This window comes from Ahaetulla prasina, chromosome 2, assembly GCF_028640845.1.
Source record: "Ahaetulla prasina isolate Xishuangbanna chromosome 2, ASM2864084v1, whole genome shotgun sequence".
NCBI lineage: Eukaryota > Metazoa > Chordata > Lepidosauria > Squamata > Colubridae > Ahaetulla > Ahaetulla prasina.
In genome coordinates, this window is record NC_080540.1 from 97,663,355 (window position 1) to 97,684,834 (window position 21,480).

The 21,480-nt window shown below is 39.4% G+C and overlaps 1 protein-coding gene across 1 annotated transcript in view; it reads left to right on the forward strand.

The window, feature by feature from the left end:
• FSTL4 (follistatin like 4) overlaps positions 1-21,480 on the forward strand; it is a 491,346-nt gene that overhangs the window by 442,071 nt on the left and 27,795 nt on the right. Inside the window, exon 7 of the mRNA XM_058171598.1 lies at positions 1,468-1,588. Within this exon, the coding sequence (XP_058027581.1) occupies positions 1,468-1,588 (121 nt within the window). The remainder of the gene's footprint in view (positions 1-1,467; positions 1,589-21,480) is intronic.

Consider the following 21,480-nt stretch of genomic DNA (forward strand, 5'->3'; position numbering starts at 1 on the left):
AGGCTTTACTGCACCTGGAATTTGGTGATACAAAATTGCATAAGAATACAATAAATCAATAAAAAAGGAAGCAGCTTCAGACTACTTATATGGGAGCCCTGCTGGCACAGTGGTTAGAATGCAGTATTACAGGCCAAATCTGCCCACAGCCTGGAGTTTGATCCTGATGGGGGCTCAGCCTTGCTTCATTCCTAGGTCAGTAAAATGAGGACCCAGATTATTGGGGGCAATATGCAAATAATGCTAACATTGTAAACTGCCCAGAGAGTGCTGCTAAGTGCTATTCCTATATAAGATTATATAAACTGACTGGTGTGGACTTCGATTTAGGAAGATGTTTAAAGAAAGGTTGACCATTTTTCAGATATAATGGAATTGCAGGACTCTGTCCTTGACCAAGGAGATAGAATGAAATGACTACTAAGACCTTTTGCAGGTCTAACATCCTATAATTCTATGGATCGGTTCTGGAAATCTTGAATTCCTTTCTGGAAATCTTGAATTCCTTTCTTGACACTGAGAAGTAAAAACTGTGTTATTATTTTGTGTCTGATATATAAGAGAACATTTTCAGCGTGAAAGCTCTGTATGTAAAAGAGTACATTTTGCACATGTCATCCCCTAAGCTAATTAAAACCAGAAGATAATTCTTTAAGCTAATTAAGTATGGTTTTTAAATGTATTGTTGTGGGTGGTGTATAAAAGTATAAGCAATTCAGCACAGCCAATTTGTGCATACTAATGAAAATTGAAAAAAGCTGCTGCCTGTGTTTATTCATCAATATACAAGCTTGTATAGCATCATTTGGAACAATGTGATAAGGCCAACATACCCGTATTTGGAAATCTCACACATATTTCAATTTCTCAAGCAGAATTATCATTCCAAATTATACAATAAGCAACCCAAAGAAGGAAGAAGGGTTTTTTTTTCCCCAAGTGAGATAAGCCATAATATAGGTAATTAAAAATCAGAAGGTTTTGTTTAAAAGAGAAATAACCTTCTTATCCCTATTTCATTACTAATTTGGGGGGAGAAAGGGATGGAAAAATACATTTACAAAAGTATTTTTTTCAGATAACTGAAGGCCAGTTCAAGTATTTCATTTAATAGATAATGCATGGAGCTTTCATTTCCAGTCTCCGCAGACTAAAGCCATCCCCCAGAGTAGTTTGCCTTGTAATTTGTCAAATCTTCCATTATAGACTCAGTATATTGAATTTTATGTGCATACGCTTTTTCTAGAAATCAGAAGCTGATACTCAGTTGCAATTTATTTTTTTTCATTTTGGCATTTGCATGTGGCCTCTTATTCATTTTGCCAGACATATTAAAAATGCAATTCAGAGGGGAGAGCAACTGTCAAAGCAATCAGTGTTAGCTTAGCTTCTTGCAGCATTTGAAACACATTTGCTAAATGAGAGGTTTCTCCTTCCCCCACCCTCTTTTTTTTTGTTTATTTACAGGATTTTGGAGAAGATGACTCTCTCTACATAACCAAGGTAACAACTATTCACATGGGCAATTACACGTGTCATGCCTATGGCTATGAAGAATTGTATCAGACCCACATTCTTCAGGTGAATGGTTAGTAAATAGCACATATGACAATTCGCTGAACGTTACTATTTTTTCTTAGAAAAGTAGCAAAAACTCCCACCATTTTGTATTGTTTCAGTATTAGTTGTAAAGGGGACGATATCTCTCGGTTAATTTCTCTAGAATACACAAGAAATATATGGTGTGCGTGTATGTGTGTGTGTGGTCATTCGTTAATCTTTTTAAATATTATTTTGTTACTGTAACCAAAAATATTAGGAAATAAATATTAGGAAAACACGAAAATGTGGAATGAAGATTGTAAATAAACAAATGGTTGTGCAACAAGATTTTTCAATTAGGTGCTTTGTTCAATGAGGGAAGGCATGTAACACACACAGAGATCTCTTGGACTATTGTGTGAGGGTGTGAAGTAACCACAGCTGCTGAAGGGCTCAGCATAGCTAAGTTCTGTGCATTATTCCAGCAGAATAATTGAAGAGAGTGGTAAAGCAACACAGCAAGTTTTCAAGCATCTTGGAGTATTTCATGCTTTATACTCCATATCCAAAGGAGGACTAGATAAAAAAATGTTGCCCTCTTTCTAGCTAGCAGAGAATAATATCAGCATTCTTAGAATAAAACTTGGTTTTAATTGCATTTGTGGCAAACTGGACAAAATATGCCTTAACTGATCTATATTGCTTCCATACTCTTGGCAAAGGTATCACTAAGGCTGATAAGTCTATATTTCTCTATATTATGAAAAAATATAACATAGAAGATCTAATTGACTAAAGTGAAGGTAGGCATAAGAAGGCAAAATCTATGGGCCCGGCTGTTGATGATAGTGGCATAAAGAAGACCATGACTTGAAATGTAAAAAGAGTAAGAGGTTGAACAGCATGAATTAATAAATTAAATGAATAAAATAAAATAAAAGGGATATATATACATATACATATACGTGTGTGTGTGTGTGTGTGTGTGTGTGTGTGTGTGTGTGTATGTAGGTCTTTGGTTATTCGGGTTTTCTCCCGCGTAAAATTAGAAGTGTCTTGGTGATGTTTCAACAAAGTCTATGAAGATGTAGCACGACCACGAACACGAAGCCAAACAACAGCAATGCAGCTCACCAGCTCAAATCCCCCTGCAACTCAGACTAATCTGAGCACAACCAAGCCCCCACCCAAACAGGACACACCCCTAGCCAATCAGAGCACAAAAAAAACCCCATCCATTCAGAGCACAGCCAAGCTCCCACCCAATCAGTTCAAACCCCCACTAGCAGTTAAAAAGGAAGAAACAGCTGCAGTCACACATTGCTCCCAGAAGCACGAAGCTGAAGCCTGAAGATGACGAATGAGACTTCGTCGAAACGTCGCCAAGACACTTCCAATTTTACGCAGGAGAAAACCCGAATAACCAAAGACCTACATATATATATATAATTTTATTCATTTAATTTATTATAATTAATATATATATATAAGATCTGAATGAAGGTGCTCTGAGTGAGCTAAATTAATATATGCATAGGGTGTGAAGATTTGGATTTGAATTGGCTAAAATAAATCTCTAGAACAATGGATTAATGCCATCTGTTGTACTGATAGTAGTAAGTGTATGGAAGTAGGATTGTTGATAGTTATATGGTACTCCTGTGAATGATGAAAATGAAATAATTAAATATTATAAGTTCTGGGGGGAAATGGGGCATGTTCTGAAAAATAGGATCCAAAGGAAGAAAAATGTCAATGAAGATGTTAAATCATCCAGGTCATGGATGTCCCAAAGGTGCTTTTTCAAGAGGCAATTGGACTTTCTTGTTTTTCTTTGAAGACATTTCACTTCTCATCGAAGGAGCTTCTTCAGCTCTGCCTGGATATCAAAAAATTGGAGGATTTACCTTCCTTGCAGACAGCTGTTCATATCGATTCTTTCAGAGGATCATTGAGGCCACTTGGAGGTTTGTGTCTTTAGGCCACATGAGTAGTGGAAATGGGTGTGGAGCCTTCTTGGACCTGCCTGCTGAAAGGACTACGTTGTGAAGCTGTGCTTTCTGCAGAATGTCTTCTGCCCTATGTCCCTTCACTGTTGAACACAAGGCACAGGCTGTTGGGGATGAGTATGTGTTGTCTGCATTTCAACCCGAAGTACAAATGGTTCCTGTAGTCTGCAATTTTTTCTGGAAATCTGTTCATACTCCCTCACCATTTGAAGGGTGTTCATCCCAAAGTGCATAACTAAATGTCTATGGAGATTCTCAGTCATCCAGGTCACGGTTGTCCCAAATGTGCTTTTGGCTCCAGTCAGAGCTGAAGAAGCTTCTTGGATGAGAAGCGAAATATCTTCAAAGAAAAACAAGAAAGTCCAGTTACATCTTGAAAAGGCACCTTTGGGAAAAAGGAAGAAAATCTGAGCAGTTGATAAGAATGAAGGGTGGGAACAGTATGAAATTGTTTTGCCTTTTTTTTATGAAGACACCAGAGTCAGCTTTACACTTTCCTGCCGTTTGCTTTATCCCATTTTCCAGAAATAACTCCAGTCTTAAATCTTAATTCACATTTATGTTTATGAAAAAAGGCTGAGAGAATTAGTGCAGGATACAAGGATGATGAAACTTCTAATTTTGCTACAGCTTATTTTTCATATTTGGTACATTGAATGGAATAAAAGGAAGGAAGTAAAAGAAAGTGGGTCTCTGGACTTCTGTCCCACACTCCTAGACTAAATTAAAGGGCTTTATTAACACTAGGTAACAGTAGGATACAAACACAATCTGTCATGTTATCTCCAAAATGAGAAATATCCAAGTAGTCAATAATCAAAAGTACCAATGTATCTTAAAATAGAACTACAACACCACCAACAAGACAAGAACTCTGAAACTGTGGTACCATGAAATTCTAAGGTTTCAAATCAGATTAACCTTTCTCTTCACCTGGATATGACAAATTCAGAAATCTGCCCTAAGTAATATAATTTACCTAAAGTTAAATTGGTACCTTGAGAAGTGTAATGGTTTGGAATGTAAGACTGACAGAGCAAATCTTCCATATAAAGAATTCCTTTGAGATGAATGACATTCTTGATAATAAAATGTTTGAGAATTTGGTCCTGGCTTTTGTACTCAAAGAAGTAAATACATAAAAAGAAATAACACGGTAACCCTCCGGAGTATGTTTGATGAAAGGATGAGAAAGTGGGGAGGGGCTGCATTTAACTGCCTCTTTAGAATATTGTTGAGATAGTACATAATTGTATAATTAAAACTATTTTTAAGGCTTTATTAGTCAAGAGGCATCAGCTGCAGTCCTAAAGTCACAGGCCATGCGTCTATTTAGAATTGGTTTGATAGTATAATTTTGTGCCCAGAGTCCTATTAAACTAATATGTAAATGTTCACATAAAAATGTGGAACAACTTTTCATCCAAAAACCATAATGGTACACATTAAGTTCTATTAAAAGGGAATTAATAAAAATATTCAGTTATGTGATTAAGTCCTAGTATTTTCAATACAGTTAGAATTAAGCCAACACCTCAGAACAGAAAAACAAAGTTGGAAGGGACCTTGGAGGTCTTTTAGTCCAACCCCCACTCAATCAGGAGACTTGATAACATTCTAGACAAGTGGATCTCCAGTCTCTTCTTAAAAGCCCCAGTGATCATCCATATGGAGAGAAGTAAGTAGTGGGGTACCACAATACTCCGCCCAGAACTCTTTGATATCCTCATAAATGACTTAGATGAGGGAATAAAAGGGGAGCTCATCAAATTTGCAGATGACACTAAACTGGTAGGAATAGCCAACCCCAGAAGACCAGCTCAGAATCCAAAAAGATCTTGACAAACTTGAACAATGGGCAACAAAAATATCCAACAAAATTAATTTCAATGTGGAGAAAAGCAAAGTGTTACGTTTAGGCAGGAAAAATCAAAGGTATAAGTACAGATTAGGCGAGACCTGGCTCAAAAACAGTAATCATGAGAAGGACCTTGGAGTCCAAGTGGATGATCACTTGAATATGAGTTAGCAGTGTGCAGCAGTAGCCTAAATAGCTAATACAATCCTGGGTTGTATAAACAGAGGCATAGAATGCTTTATAAAATCCTAGTAAGACCACACCTGAATACTGCAACCAATTTTGGTCACCACACTACAAAAACGATGTTGACACTTTGGAAAAAGTTTAGAGAAGAGCAACTAAGATAATCAAAGGCCTGGAGACTAAAACATATGAAAAACGGCTGCAGGATTTGGATTTGATTAGTCTAGAGAAAAAAAGAATTAGGGGTGACATGATACCAGTATTCCAGTATTTGAGGGGCTGCCACAAAGAAGAGGGTGGGTCAAATTATTCTCCAAGCACCAAAGGGCAAGACAAGAAACAATATTTGGAAACTAATCAAAGAGAGAAGCAACTTGGTATTAAGAAGAAGCTTCCTAACAGCAAGGACAATTAACCAGTGGAATAGCTTGCCTTTAGAAACTGTGGGAGCTCCATCACTGGATGTTTTTAAGAAGAGTCTAGACAGTCACTTATCTGAAATGGTATAGGTTCTCCTGCTTGAGCAGGGGGCTGGCTTAGAAGCTTGAGCAGGGGGCTGGCCTAGAATGTCCCTTCCAGCTCATTCTATTCTATTCTGTTATCAAGGAAAGCCATTCCACTGGTAAATTCCACTGGTTCTCACAGTTAGGAAATTTCTCCTTAGTTCTAGGTTGCTTCTCTTCTTGATTAGTTTCCATCCATTGTATCTTGTCTTGTCTTATAGTGCTTTGGAAAATAGGTTGATCCCCTCTTCTTTGTGGCAGGCCCTCAAATATTGCAATACTGCTATCCTGTCACCCCAGTCCTTCGTTTCACTATGCTAGACATTCCCAATTCCCATAACTGTTCTTCATGTTTTAGCCTCCAGCACTCTCTAATCATCTTTGTTGCTTTTTTCTGTATTCTTTCCAGAGTTTCTACATCTTTTATATAATATGGTGACCAAAACTGGATGCAGTATTCGAAGTGTGATCTTACTAAGCTTTTATAAAATGATACTAGCACTTCATGTGATCTTGATTCTATCCTTTGTTAATGCAGTCTAGGATTGCATTGGTTTTTTTGGCTGTTGTCTTGCACAGCTGGCTCATATTTAAGAGATTGTCCACTAGGACTCTAAAATTTGATTTTTCTTGCCTAAATGTAAAACCTTACTTTTCTCTACATTGAATTTTATTTTGTTAGATAAGATCCAGTGTTCAAGTCTGTGAGATCCATCTGGATTTTGAGCCTATCTTCTGAGGTGTTGGCTATTCCCGCCAGTTTAGTATAACCTGCAAATATTATGAGTTCCCCTTCTATTTCCTCATCTAAATTGTTTATGAAGATGTTGAAGAGTACTGGGCTTAAAATGATACCTAGGGTACCCCACTGCTTATTTCTCTCCATGTAAATATAATTCCATTAAGGAGTACATATTGAATGCAATTTGTCAGCCAGTTACAAATCCATCTGGTGGTGATGTGGTCAATCCCATTTTTTTTTAGTTTACCAAGATGTAGATTGTGGCCTACTTTTTCAAATGCCTTACTGAAATCCAAGTATATTATGTCCACTGCATTTTTTGGGTCCATTAATTTAGTCGTTTTGTCAATGAATGAAATAAGATTTGTTTGGCATGACATGATCTGTTTTTGACAAACCCGTGTTGGGTTCTAGTTATAACTTTGCATGCTTCTAGGTGCTCGCAGATCAGTTGCTTGATTATCTTTTCCAGGATCTTCCCAGGTATTGATGTCAGACTGATTGATCTGTAGTTTCCTGGATTCCAGCCCCCCCCCTTTTTTTTTTTTTTTTTTGAGGATGAAAACCACATCAGCTCTTATTGTAGTTTCCTGGTACTCCAGGATCTATCAAATATATGCCTCATATTTCTCCTGCTATGAAAAATATACCTCACATTTCTCCTGCTCTGCCTAAACAAGCTGATTGGCTGGAAAACCCCAAGTGTAGACCTGTCAGATCTTACAAAACTTACTTCTCTCTCAGGATCTTTGTCATTCAACTTTGTCCAGTTCTTGAGCCTGGAAATTTATGTTCAGATTCATAAACATATTTACCCATCAATCATACTTTGAGCTTCTCCTAGTCTTTTGCCTGTTTTACCATGCACCTGTGCATTCAGACAGGCTGTATGTACTTGAATAGTATAAGTATTCATTATACAGTTTATCATACATCCCACTGAGCTCATTATACAACATGATCACTAGAAAAGAGAATATGCTGGGCAATCCTGCAGAGAGGTTACATTAAATTTAAATCAGGATTATTTCTAGTATGGTGAGATCTTGGTTTCTCTATTTTCAGTAATAACTTTCCAAATTCAGGGCTTGGGCTTTGTAGATGAAAAGGAAAGTGAGTTCTCTGAGGCATCTTCTTATCAAAGGAAACCATTACAATATACACTCAGTTTCATGGACCTCAGTTTAGCAGAGTTCACATGATGTATAATATGCACTCAACACTTTATGCATGCATAAATTCACACTTTCCATTTGAGATATTTTTAAAATTCCATTTGTTATTTAAAACTGAATACTGGCTATTAAATTGAGGATTTTACTGCACCAATATTTATTTTATATAATTTATTCCATTTATTGGCTGCCCATCTTACCTCAGCTTACAATGTTAAAAAGTTAAAACTATACATACCCTATGAACAATACAGGTAAAATACTACGAAAATACAAATATTCAACCGTAACTAAAAGATGGAGGGGGTGGGAAAGTAGGATGAGCTACAGAGGAGGTGGGATCTGTTATTAATCTATCAATCACCCCCATTGTGAAGCCCCCCATTAAAATTCCACACCGATTATCAGAACCAAATCTTTAATCTCTTGCAGAAGATCAGGAAAGTTGGAGCCTGCCTCACTCTGGAGGAGCGGGGACAAAGCATTTCAAAGAGCAGGAATGTATTCATTTGCCTTCTAGTGTGCCCAAACCACCACAAAGTGCTAGCAAATATATCAAGCGAGTGGACATCCTTTTTGACAGAATGCTGTAGGCTGTGGAAGATATTTGTCTTATGCTGAATGGAGGGGTTCTCCGTTTCCTCTTGAGATTTCCTTTTAAAGTGGCTTCTTGCAGCTCTTAATGTGCTCCACTATATTCTACATCTCTCCTTTTTTCACTTCAGTGATAACATATTCTGGCAACAAGTTATTGGGGAAACAGATCAAAGCGTAATGGATAAGGGGGAAAAAAAACTGTTTCACCTACAAAAGCCTCGTAGTACAAGATAAATTCTTCTGGGATCCCTTGTAATTTATGTTTTAGCAATTATGGGATAAAGGCCCTGATGTTTCTCTGGAATGAAAGATCGCGAGCTAAATAGCGAAGTAAAATGCTAAACAAGATGATAAGATTCTCTGGCTAACTCGACCAGGATTGTTTGCATAAAAATTCATGAGACTATTAAAATAAGTTTTAAATATATTTACTTTTAAAAAGAGCATTAGGATTCTGAATCTCACCTTTTTTTCTACATTTATAAGTTGAAAACTGGCAGAAGAATCCAAAGCATCAGGGCTATTGACCTTAGGAAAGCTGCCAAAACCTTCTAGAAACCCTTTGTGGAATCGATGGTATGCTAGGGTCCCTCCTTACAAAAGGCAAAATAAATACAATTCATATAAAAATGACAATATTTTAATTAGAATATCAATCCATTTAGCTGAGCATTATCTACAGCAGGAGTCTCCAACCTTGGCAACTTTAAGCCTGGCAGACTTCAACTCCCAGAATTCCCCAACCAGCTTTGCTGCCTGAGGAATTCTGGGAGTTGAAGTCTACAGTGACTGGTGGTGCTTCTCCATGTTTTCAGACCTGAATGTTTTACACTCTGTATCCTGATATTTGTGATCCTCAAATGGGGATGCCAAATGCTAACAACAATTAAATACAGTGGCCATTCTCTGGACCCTAGATTTGTAAATTCTATAATTCTCGGGAAATTCTTTCTGTCACAGAAACTAATACACAAATAATAAAGTACCCTGAGGACTTCTGACCTGCTCTTGGTATCTAATATAGGTAATTCTCAATTTAACACCATTCATTTAGTGACTGAAGATACAGCAACCTCCCCAGGACTTTTTATGACCTGGATTTGAAGTTCTCACAGCCACACACACCCTGTGGTCATGTGATCACATTTTTGGATGCTTGGCAACCAGCCCACATTCATACCATCTTGTAGTCACATGACCACAATGTAGGATATATTTTTTTTGCCAGAAACAGACTTTTACTTCTGGTTTCCAGCAAAAGAATGGTAGTTCTTTTGACAATTGATTGGGTTAGTAACCATAATGTTCACTTAATGACCTCCATAAAAATGGTTATAAAATCAGGCATGATCACATGGTAACCCACTTAACGACCCGCATGACTTACGGCCATAATTCCAGGCTCAATTACAGAAGTAAATCAAGGATTTTCTGTAGTGTCACCCAATACATGACAATTTAGAAGTCCCATATAATTCAATATATCTTTTCCCCAAATCATAGTGTATAAGATGAAAGCATCAGTCATACAATATGTATCATGAACCATATGTCCAGGCAGTTCTCTTTCTTTGTTGAAACTTTGTTGAAAGACTAGTGTAATCCTTTCCACCCCCACATCTTGGAAATAGTATAAAGCTGGCTGATTTAAGTGTCCATACCAGCCTTTCTGATAGAAGAAATACATGGACCATAAGACACAAGCCCCATGCATTGTTAGCCTAGAACTCACAATGTCACTGCACTTTCAGCTTATAATTTGCTCTTTGACTCAGATAAGCACTATTTCTTTCTTATATGTGGATGTTTATGTGAATTTGGGTATTAGTGAGACTGGCAGGCTACCTTTTTTAATCTAATAACTTTTTCATTAAAACACTCAGGACAAATCATTTCATCATTAACTTCACTTGAAGAAATATCTATCTGTCTTCTTGAGTTTTAGCCAATATTTTCTACCTAACAAAGAAAATTTGTCTAGCAACCATATTTCTATTAAGATTAAGGGCCAGTATAATAGAATAGACATATCATAGAGCATAATTGTGTCATAAATCATAAAAAACCATTTTAGAAGACAAAATGTATCATCCTAAGGTCTCTTCCCAGATCTTAGCTAGAGTACATGGAAACTGGCACAATAAATGCATTTCCAAGGTTGTTCCATCAATATCAGAATATCTGAATCATGAGGGACAAATCTCATCCATTGTCTTTCTTAGAAAACTTTTCTGATGGGGCATTGTGGCTTCTGTTTGACCAAGGCTAATAACATAGACAGAAGGAAAAGTCACATATTGCAAATATTCTGTAGGATACAGTAATGGCCAAAATTGTGGAAACCTTTTGTGAAAAGTATATTTTTGAGGTTTGATGGCTAATAACACCAATATTTTTTTTTTAGTTTCAAGACAATCATATTCCATTGCTGAAATGGCCTGGGAATAGCCCAGACCTTAACCCAACTGAAAATCTATGGAGCTGACTAAAGAAATATGTTAGTCACAAGTGACCCAGAAATAAAACCCAATTAATAGAAGCAATCATTCAATCTTGATTTCACTACTGAAGCTGCAGAATTAAAAGATTTGGTTCATTCCATGGGAAGACGTTGTAAGGCCGTAATTCATGCTAAAGGTTACCCAACTAAGTATTAACTGATGTGATAATTTTGTATATCTCATATTTTGTATATCTCATTTTTTCTACATGTTTCACTTTTCTTCTTTAAGCTGTAACTGCTATTCAAATAGCAAATAGCAGGACTGGGTTAGTTTTTAAATTTATGGGTTTTTAATGGGTTTTTTATTATTTATCCTAAATTTTTAATTTCAGCCAATTGAATAAGTTTTTTAATTGTATTTTAATTGTATTTATATTGGAATATTATTGTGTATTTTTATCTGGCTGTGAACCGCCCTGAGTCCTTCGGGAGAAGGGCGGTATAGAAATTTAAATAATAAATAAATAAATAAATAAAATCCTTCATAAAGGTTATTGCATTACATTTTTGATTCAATTATCTTTCCATTGATATATAATTTTATGGTACTACTCCAAAAAAACGTTGTGTTATTAGCTAGCTTTAGAAAATACACTTTTCGGTAAACGTTTCCACAATTTTGGCCACTACTGTAATCTTGAAAAGATATAAACATTTTGGAAACTGAGTGTGAAATGAAATACAGGAAATCTTACTTAATGCAAGTTTAACCAATAAATACCAGTAAATAGTAAAGTCGAATTCAGCTGTCTCACAGACTGTTTTGGTTAGAGAAAATGAATTTAATTCAATCTGCCCAGCTTGCCTGCCTGTTTAATCAAAGTCAAAGTCAGAAAGAAAAGTAACATTCCTTTCCTCCAACAGATTATGTGATCATATCACACTAGAGGTTTGTATTTTAAACATCATGTTTAGTGAAAGAAAAGCCATTTATCTTTTCTAACACAATGTTCTTTCTTGGTAAAGAATCTCATAAAACAATAATCGGCTACAAAAATGGGTAGCTTGCAAACAAAAGACTCCTTAATGCAAGGAATCATTTTCTTTGGTTGCTGCATTTTACAATAAGCTGACATAAATCATCACATTTTCCTTGAAAATGGTTGCCATTGGCTCCTCAATCCAATTTCACAGATTCCCTCGGAGTATTTTCTAGTAATAGGTATCTATTTTGAACACTATAATATATGACAGTCTAGCGTTTAGAATAGCAGTAAGCTGAAAAACACCCTCAATTTCTTCCCTCCTAAAAATAAATAAATCACAACATTAAAGGCAAATGATTGATCTGTCAATATAAATAACATAGAAAAATGATTCAGTTGGCTTTAAAGCTGAGTCAGCTGTCTTGGTCTTATCTATCCATTCTGGATGGCCACTCTTTAGTCTTCCTAACATATGTCCTAATGTAATCATCTTTATTTACTATGCTATCTATAAAGGTAAAGGTTCCCCTTGCATTTACTATATGTACTAATTGTTCCCAACAATAGGGGGTGGTGATCATCTCCATTTCAAAGCAAAAGAGCCAGTGTTGTCTGAAGACGTCTCCGTGGTCATGTGGCCAGCATGACTAAATGCCAAAGGCACACGGAACGCTGTTACCTTCCCACCAAAGGTGATCCCTATTTTTCTCCTTGCATTTTTTATGTGCTTTCAAACTGCTAGGTTAGCAGAAGCTGGGACAAGTAACGGGAGCTCACCCTGTTACGCAGCACTAGAGATTTCGATCGACAAGCTCAGCATCTTAGCCACTGAGCCATTGCATCTCTTGATGCTATCTATATATTAGTGCTAATAATATACTAATTGTTGTAACTTCAAGTCAGTCCTGATTCCTGATGACTGTCTGGAATCCGGCAAGTCCGACAAATTTTTGGCAACTTTTTGAAAAGTGGCTTGCCATTGCCTTCTTCCTAGGGCTAAGAAAGAGTGCCTGGCCCATGGTCACCCAGCTGGCTTTATGCCTAAGGTGGGACTAGAACACACAGTCTCCTGGTTTCTAGCTTGATACATGGCACCGAACTGTGTTTCTAGTAGATACTGATACTAATGCAAAAGAGTTCTTGTATTGCCCTTAGCTACGAGTGCATACCAGATAAAAACAATAAATATTTTACTACACACACCACAACTCTTCAAGTCCTCAAGCTCATAGAGAAAAAATAACAGTCTCAATACAAGCAACCTTGATGAGATTAAATATTTGTGGTTCCATTAAGACTTTTTGTTCATTTATTAGACATACAATAACAACTGTAATGTGAAAACCTAAACACAACTTAAATTCCATGTTGGATAATCTCTTTATTGCAACAAATCATAAAGACACAAAATAGTGAAGGTAGTCCTTGTTGTTCAACAACTGTTCAGAGTTACAACAGCAGTGAATGAATGATAGTTAGGACCAATTATCATAGCTACCATCATTGCAGTGCCTCTGAGGTCACATGATCAGTATTTGAGTGCTTGGCAGCCTACCCATATATATGATTGTAGCATGTGCTTCTACTTCCCCCACCCCCATCTGTCTATCTCCCTGTCTCTCTGCCTACCTCCATCTCTGCCTTTTACAGAATTAGTGGTACTCTTATGAGTTTCTATGTACTCTCTTCATGCAAAGTATAAGGGGCGAGAAAGAGGAGTGGAAGAACCATAAAAGTCTACCATTTAAGCCATGTGGTTAGGTCAGTTTATTTCTAACATTCAATTATGAAGAATGCTTGAGGGTGCCAATTAAGTTTTAAATGCAAACTTAATATAAGAAACTGTCTGGTCTATATTGTGTAGAAATATATATGGCCAACTAAACTGTATTAATCCTAAACCAATAATAGCACATTTAAAATTGCCTAGCTATACCATCGATGAGAGTTCTTAACACTTGCCATGGTGGCACAGTGGTTAGAATGCAGTACTACAGGCTACTTCTGCTGACTGCCGGCTGTTGGCAGTTCAGCAGTTTGAGTCTCACCGGCTCAAGGTTGACTCAGCTTTCCATCCTTCCGAGGTCAATAAAATAAGGACCCAGATTGTTGGAAGCAATATGCTGACACTGTAAACTGCTTAAGAGAGGGCTACAAAGCACTATGAAGCGGTATATAAGTCTGAGTGCTATTGCTATTGCTTTTGCTTTGGAACATTCCTTCAGAAACAATATGGATAATTCAGAATGCCAAATTGTCAGTGTTGTAAGAAACTAAACCTTGGATCATATTCCAAAAGGCTTTATGTTGTCAGTGTTGACAGTTCCTGTGGTCTTATAGATGTGTCCCCAAATATGGAATATTTATATTTATTCCTAATTATATTCATTGTTCATTTTAGCTCTTTCCCTTAACAAATATATTCAAAACTGTAATCCATATGCATTAGAATGGGGAAAACACTGTTAGTTAGCAAAACCACATTGAGAATTAATCACTAAGCACAGAGTCTAGTTTGTTCTTTTATTTAAAAAAATATTATGTTTGTTTTTTCAGAGTTTCCAAACAGAGAATAAATAAAAAATACAGAATCGAATGTCGATATGGAGGTAGTTTTAATGCTTTCAAGATAATTTCTTCTGCTTTGTGTTCATGAAAACTAGCCAAATATACAGGCATGTACAAATTCAGAACTATTCAGATTTTAGATACCTTGAAAGAGGAAAAGTGTAAGATAAAGTTAGTTCCAAAATAATCATCACTTTAAAGAGTGTCAGGAGATATTAAACCCATGTTCATTTAATAACTCCTAACCAAATAGTGCATTTAACATCTCACATGAGTAATGGTTTTCTTTAAAACTGCAAAGACAAGCAGTGTTAAAATTCCCTGAAATTACATTGTAATTATATAAGGGCACTTGCAGAGAGCATGTTAAAAATTGGATCTATTTAGCCTCAGACACAGCTCTCAGAAATTTAGATTGTATTGCTTCAATTGGGGTTAAGCTATGATCGTAACAAATCTATACTCTGAGACAAGTGATTAATTGTAGAGAGTAAGGAAGATCACTGTAATGTATTACTGTAAGTTTTGGCGGGAGTTTTAGGCGGGAAGTATCTCGCTTCTGATTGGATGCAGCCTCTGGCTGAAGTGTATATAAGGAGAGGTTTTTCTCCAGAGTTTTGCTGGGTCACACTATATTAAAGAGCTGTTGTCACTAACCTGGTCTCCTGCCTCGTCAATACCCAAACTTAACATTGGCGACGAAGGTGGGATCTTGAGGCAGAGCACCAGAACAGAGCTGAACTCACTACGAGAATCAAACCCAGCACGGTGATGGCGAATGCAGCGATGACCGGCTACACGCCACCCACTCCGTTTGACCCTGCCCAGGAGACATGGGGAATATATATGACCCGTTTCGAAAGTTTCCTGGAGGCAAACGAGCTACAGGGAGTCTCCGACAACCGCAAACGGGCTTACTTCATAAGCCACTGTGGGTCCGCAGTCATCGCCGTCGCAGAAGCCCTAGCGGAGCCAACACCGCTACACTCCGTATCGTGGCAGACCCTTCAGACCCTCCTGAAGAATCACTACGCACCAGCCCCGTCCAAATACGTTCGACGGTGCGAGTTTGGGGAGCGCAGGCAACAGGAAGGCGAGTCTATCAGCGACTACATGGCAGCCCTGAGACAAGCCTCCAAGCATTGCGAGTACCGCGATCTGGACGAAGAGCTGCTGGAACAACTTATACGGGGGTCAGAGACATCCGTTTGAGGAGACGGTTGCTAGCCAAGAGCAACCTGACATTGGCAAACGCTCTGGACGAAGCCAGAGCCCATGAGATGTCCAACCATGCAGCAGACACCTTACAAAGCGACTCACGCCGATGGCGGGCGCAAAGCGAGCACAGTCCACCACGAAGAAACCTATCGTGAGTCAACCAGCGAAGAGGAGGAAGAAGTCCACTACACCGGAAAATCGACAAGGAAGACCCGGAGGAATGCGGAAGTTGCGGGCGACATCAGCGCCAAAGATGTAAGTTCAGGGCGCCATTTGCGGCGGTGTGAAAGGAAGGGCACCTGGCTCAAGTCTGCCGAGCACCCCAACCTTCCGCCGAAAATTCAAATCGGCCAATCAGAGCGGCTCTGAGTCAGAGATGCAAACCCCACATTCCCGAAATTTCAAACCAGCCAATCAGAGCGCGAGATCGGCGAGGCGACCAGCGATTGGCCAGGAAAGAAAGAGCGAAGTCAAACCGAATGACTGTTACCATAGACCACGCAGCTACCGCATCAAGAAAAGATCTTCACAAACCCGACAATTGAAGGCGTACCGTGCCGACTGGAAGTAGACACAGGATCAGCTATCACAATCATGTCCTGGGACACTTTTGTGAAAGCCTTGCCGCATCGCAAAGCGCAAGCTACAGAAACAACGGCTCCGGGTGCAGGATTACCAGGGCAACCGCATCCCTGTTCGAGGGACAACGACCGTCGAGGTCAAGTACGGGACATACGAAAAGACCCTGCCCATCACGTTAGTCGAGGGAACCTTGCCAAGCTTGCTGGGGCTAGACTGGTTCACGGCGTTGGGAATGGGGTGACTGGCGTCCACCGGAGCGGATGCAACCTGCAAAACGCCCTAATGGAGGAATTCGCAGACTATTCGAGGACCGTTTAGGCAAGTACAAGGGGACCCCTATCTCCTTCAATTTAGACCCCCAAATAGCTCCCATTAGGTTAAAGGCAAGGAGGGTTCCTTTTGCACTCAAACCTAAAATCGACAAAGAGTTAGATAAATTAGTCAGCCAGGGGATACTAGTGCCAGTTGACCATGCCAAATGGGAGACGCCAATCGTCACCCCTATAAAACCAGACGGGTCCATAAGGATTTGCGCTGATTACAAGGCTACCTTGAACAAAGCATTGCAAAAGAGCGCCTACCCAGTTCCAGTAGTGCAACACTTATTGCACTCACTAGGCACGGACAAGTTTTAGCCAAATTAGACTTGGCACAAGCGTACCAACAGCTACCCGTAGATGCTAGCACAGCTGAAGCCCAGACCATTGTAACGCACCGGGTGCCTTTAAGTGCACCCGGTTACAGTTTGGGTGAGTGTGGCCCGGCTATTCCAAAATTTGATGGAGCGGCTCCTACAAGGGTTACCGGAGTCGTACCTATTTCGATGATGTGTTGGTATCAGGGAAGATTTAAGAGAACTGGGGAAGCGATTAAGGAAAGTTTTGGCCATTTTAGGTCGGCAGGATTAAAAGTCAAAGCAAGCAAGTGTCAGATAGGGGTCGAATCTGTTGAATTTTGGGCTATAGAATAGACAAAAATTCACCCACTGAGAGCAAAGTCAAAGCGATAAAGAGAGCCCCAGCACCCAAAAACAAGACAGAACTCCAGGCTTTCCTGGGTCTGGTAAACTTTACGCCGTGTTTTTAAAAGACAAGGCAACCGTTGCTGAACCGCTGCATAAATTGCTTGGAAAAAACACTGCTTGGTCGTGGGGGAAGTCAGAGAATAGGGCATTTGAGGCAGTAAAAAGTTTGCTATCAAGCGATAGCCTGTTAATACAATACAACAACAGACTGCGGTTAGTATTGGTTTGTGATCGTCCCCTATGGAGTAGGAGCTGTACTTAGCCACAGACTCCCAAACGGCACTGAAGCCCCTATAGCGTTCTATTCACGAGCGATGTCCCGGCTGAGAGGAATTACAGCCAGCTAGATAGGGAGGCTCTCGCAATAGTGTCAGGGGTGAAAAAATTTCACGAATACGTTTTTGGGAGAGACTTTGAAATTATCACTGACCACAGACCGCTATTGGGATTACTGGCTGGCGACCGCCCAACGCCAGTGGCACTATCACCCGGCTGACCAGATGGACTATTTTTTGGCCGCCTACTCTTACAAACTGCAGCATCGACCTGGAAAGAGCTGGGGCATGCGGACGCATTGAGCAGATGCCCATTGCCGGGAAATCGAGGACCCTACTCCGGGCACCCCGTTCTACTAATTGACTCTTGGGACTCTGGCCCAGTCACATCGCAGGAAGTGGCTCGGCCTCCTACCGGACGTTGTTTTAAGAACTGTAATCGGTTGGGTTCAAGGGATGGCCGCTGCGGGCGACCGTTTTAGAGAGTTTGTAAAGAAAAGAGGGAATTGTCTGTGCAAGGGGTGCCTGCTCTGGGGGATAGGGTGGTAGTTCCAGAGAAGCTGAGAAAAAGTCCTGGAACTACTGCATGAGGGTCACCCAGGAATTGTAAGGATGAAGGGCTAGCCAGGAGCTATGTTTGGTGGCCCCTAATGGACAGGGAAATCAGTGACAGGGTTGGCCGATGCCAGGTATGTCAGGAATCCAGACCACTACCACCTCACGGCCCCAGTGTTGGAGTGGGAGAAACCCCAAGGCCCTTGGTCCCGCATACACATTGATTTTGCCGCCCTTCCACGGCCAAACATTTCTAATTGTGGTGGATGCATTCTCCAAATGGCTGGAGATCATCTAATGAAATCCACAACCGCTGGAGCTGTCATTGCAGCACTAAAACACCTTTTCGCCACGCACGGGCTACCGGACACCCTCGTGTCCGATAACGCCCACAGTTCACCGCAGCATTATTTGAAGGGTACCTGGCTGAGAGGGCATCCGACATGCCCTCTCAGCGCCGTTCCACCCTCGTCGAACGGCCTTGCTGAACGCTTTGTTCGAGTGCGAAAGAAGCGCTATCACGGCGGCCCGGCGATTGGCAGGCACAGATCGACGCATTCCTAACCGTCCAACACAGGACCCCTGTGTGGCCACCGCCGCAGCCCAGCCGAGCTATTAATGGGCGGAAGCTACGGTGCCCGCTAGACCGGCTACACCAACTACGTGCAGGACGGGTTCAAAACAAAACCAGATAGAATCCGGGAATTAAACATAGGAGACTCAGTGTGGGCACATAATTACAGCGACGGCCCAAACTGGAAGAGGGGATAGTCATAGACAAACGGGCCCCAAATCTTATCTAGTGGAAATAGACGATGGCAGAGTTTGAGGCGCCACTTAGATCAATTAAGAAACAGATTGAGCGATAAGGCAGAATTAGGCGAGACCAGCCCTGACTATGATTTAATTAACCCCACAGCTGACTGGAGCCGAGAACAAACAGAAAGCGTAGAACCAAACAGAGACTTATCTGAGTCAGGCGAGGTCCAGCGACACCCTCCGGTCCCTCTAGAGGACAGCAGGTCCGAGCCGGCGAATAATCCAGGGCCGGATGGCGGGAGGAGGAGCTCAGAGGAACGAAAGTCCCTCCGGCAAGCTCGACTCAACTCCAGAAAGTGAACTGCGCAGGTCCGGGAGAGTCAGGAGACGCCCCACGTACCTGCGGGACTACGTAGAGAAGTAATATGCAAATATTGGCAAAGTGCCTTCTGGGAGGGAAGGAGTGTAATGTATTACTGTAAGTTTTGGCGGGAGTTTTAGGCGGGAAGTATCTCGCTTCTGATTGGATGCAGCCTCTGGCTGAAGTGTATATAAGGAGAGGTTTTTCTCCAGAGTTTTGCTGGGTCACACTATATTAAAGAGCTGTTGTCACTAACCTGGTCTCCTGCCTCGTCAATACCCAAACTTAACAATCACCTTGACAGAAATATGCAAGAATTGTAACAAAGGCAATGGTTAAAGCATTTTTTGAGATAACATTCAGTTGCCTCCCTGGTTCATTGAAGTTTTAGTCTTCCTATGGAGTTGATCTTCCTGTCTAGGGGAAGACATTAATGAATATATGATATGCAAATGTAACATTCAGTTAATGAAAAAAAATATGTAAAAGAATGTTGATTCGTACTCCCAAGGCAAGTGTTGGGCAGTTTGACATCAGGACCCAAGGGGTAAAGTTAGGAACGGATAACAATACAAAATATGGTATTCACCCCCTAGTGTCTAGTTCTTGTTTATGTTTTCCCTTCAAACCAATGCCCTCCTAGGTACAATATCAACTTTATTATTGTTGTTGCAATTATTACATCATAACCAACATGTTTTTTGCAGATTTCCTACATGATTCTTGGCAAGGTACTTTATTGTTTATATAAATAGTCAGAAAAAATATTCTGAATTCTGTTTTTCAACTTTTTGGTAAATCTTGTAAATGTTGCCTACAATTTATTTTTAATTTTTTTTAAATTACCCATTCCAAGTTGTTACAAAGTCATTGCTCCCACTGCTGCTTTGATCATGAATTTGATTTTTCTTACCCAAATATTATATTTGTAATTTGTAAATTTGTCTTGTATGGGGAATTCTGGGAAATGAAGTCCATACTTAAAGTTATTGAGGTTGAGAAATACTTCTCCAAAGAGTTTTCCAGCCCCCACATCTTCGTGTCATCTTCAAATGTGATAATTTTCTGCTCTTTATTTAAGTCACATATACTGTAAATATGTTGAACAGAACAGGACTTAGAACCCTTTGCTATCCCATACACCACTGGTGTTACTGATGAACTAACATAGCTCACAGCAACACTAAAAATGTATCGATCTTAAAATTCCAGTATCATTCAAAATATCTGTAGATTCGGGGCTCAGATATGTGAATGAATATATTTTATTCTAACAATGAATAAATTGAAGAAATTAATTGGCTGCTTAGCAATTTCCAAGCTACCTGTATTTATTCTGCATTGAGAACTGTGTTGCAATTTGGCCTCAGTATGTTATCATCCATGTATAATTTTGCAGTCCTAGTAATATTGTCCACATAAACAAAATCCTGGAAGTGTTTATCCATTTTCATTGAGATCAAACATAAAACAGTTGATTTAATTCACATGCTGTTAGAAAATGTAATATCTCCTAAAATTAATTAGTCATTGGGTGTATTAAGAATCATTTCTGAGCATAATGCTGTTAATATATTGGATTCCTTTCATATTAATTTACCAATTAGTTGGATCTTTTTTCTTCAGGAAAAAAAACACCTCTGTTTAACTAATCTGGCATTTATTCTTTCAGACAGTTCTTGATTATTGACTTGCCAAGGTCAGTATGCGTATTGTCAGCCTGGTTAGTAAATCTCTGTACATTCGAAGTATTCTTTAATGAATGACAAAATACATATATCTTAGCTGTGCAGTTGCAGCTGATAATTTTACAGATAAAATAAATCAAAATGTCCAGTAGGTTGAACTACCCTTGTAATCAGCTCCCAGTTCTGATTTTCTATACATGTCTGAGATCATTTCAGTTCCAGATGAACTAGATTTTACTGTCTGAAATCAAAAGGACCAGAAATTTCACTATCATTTCCAAATAAATTGCAAGATGAAATCATTTTATTAAAGTGAAGAACATTCTAGAAACCATTCTAAGAGAATGCATTCTACAATTGTCTATGGAGATTCTTAGTCATCCAGGTCATAATTGTCTTAAAGGTGGTT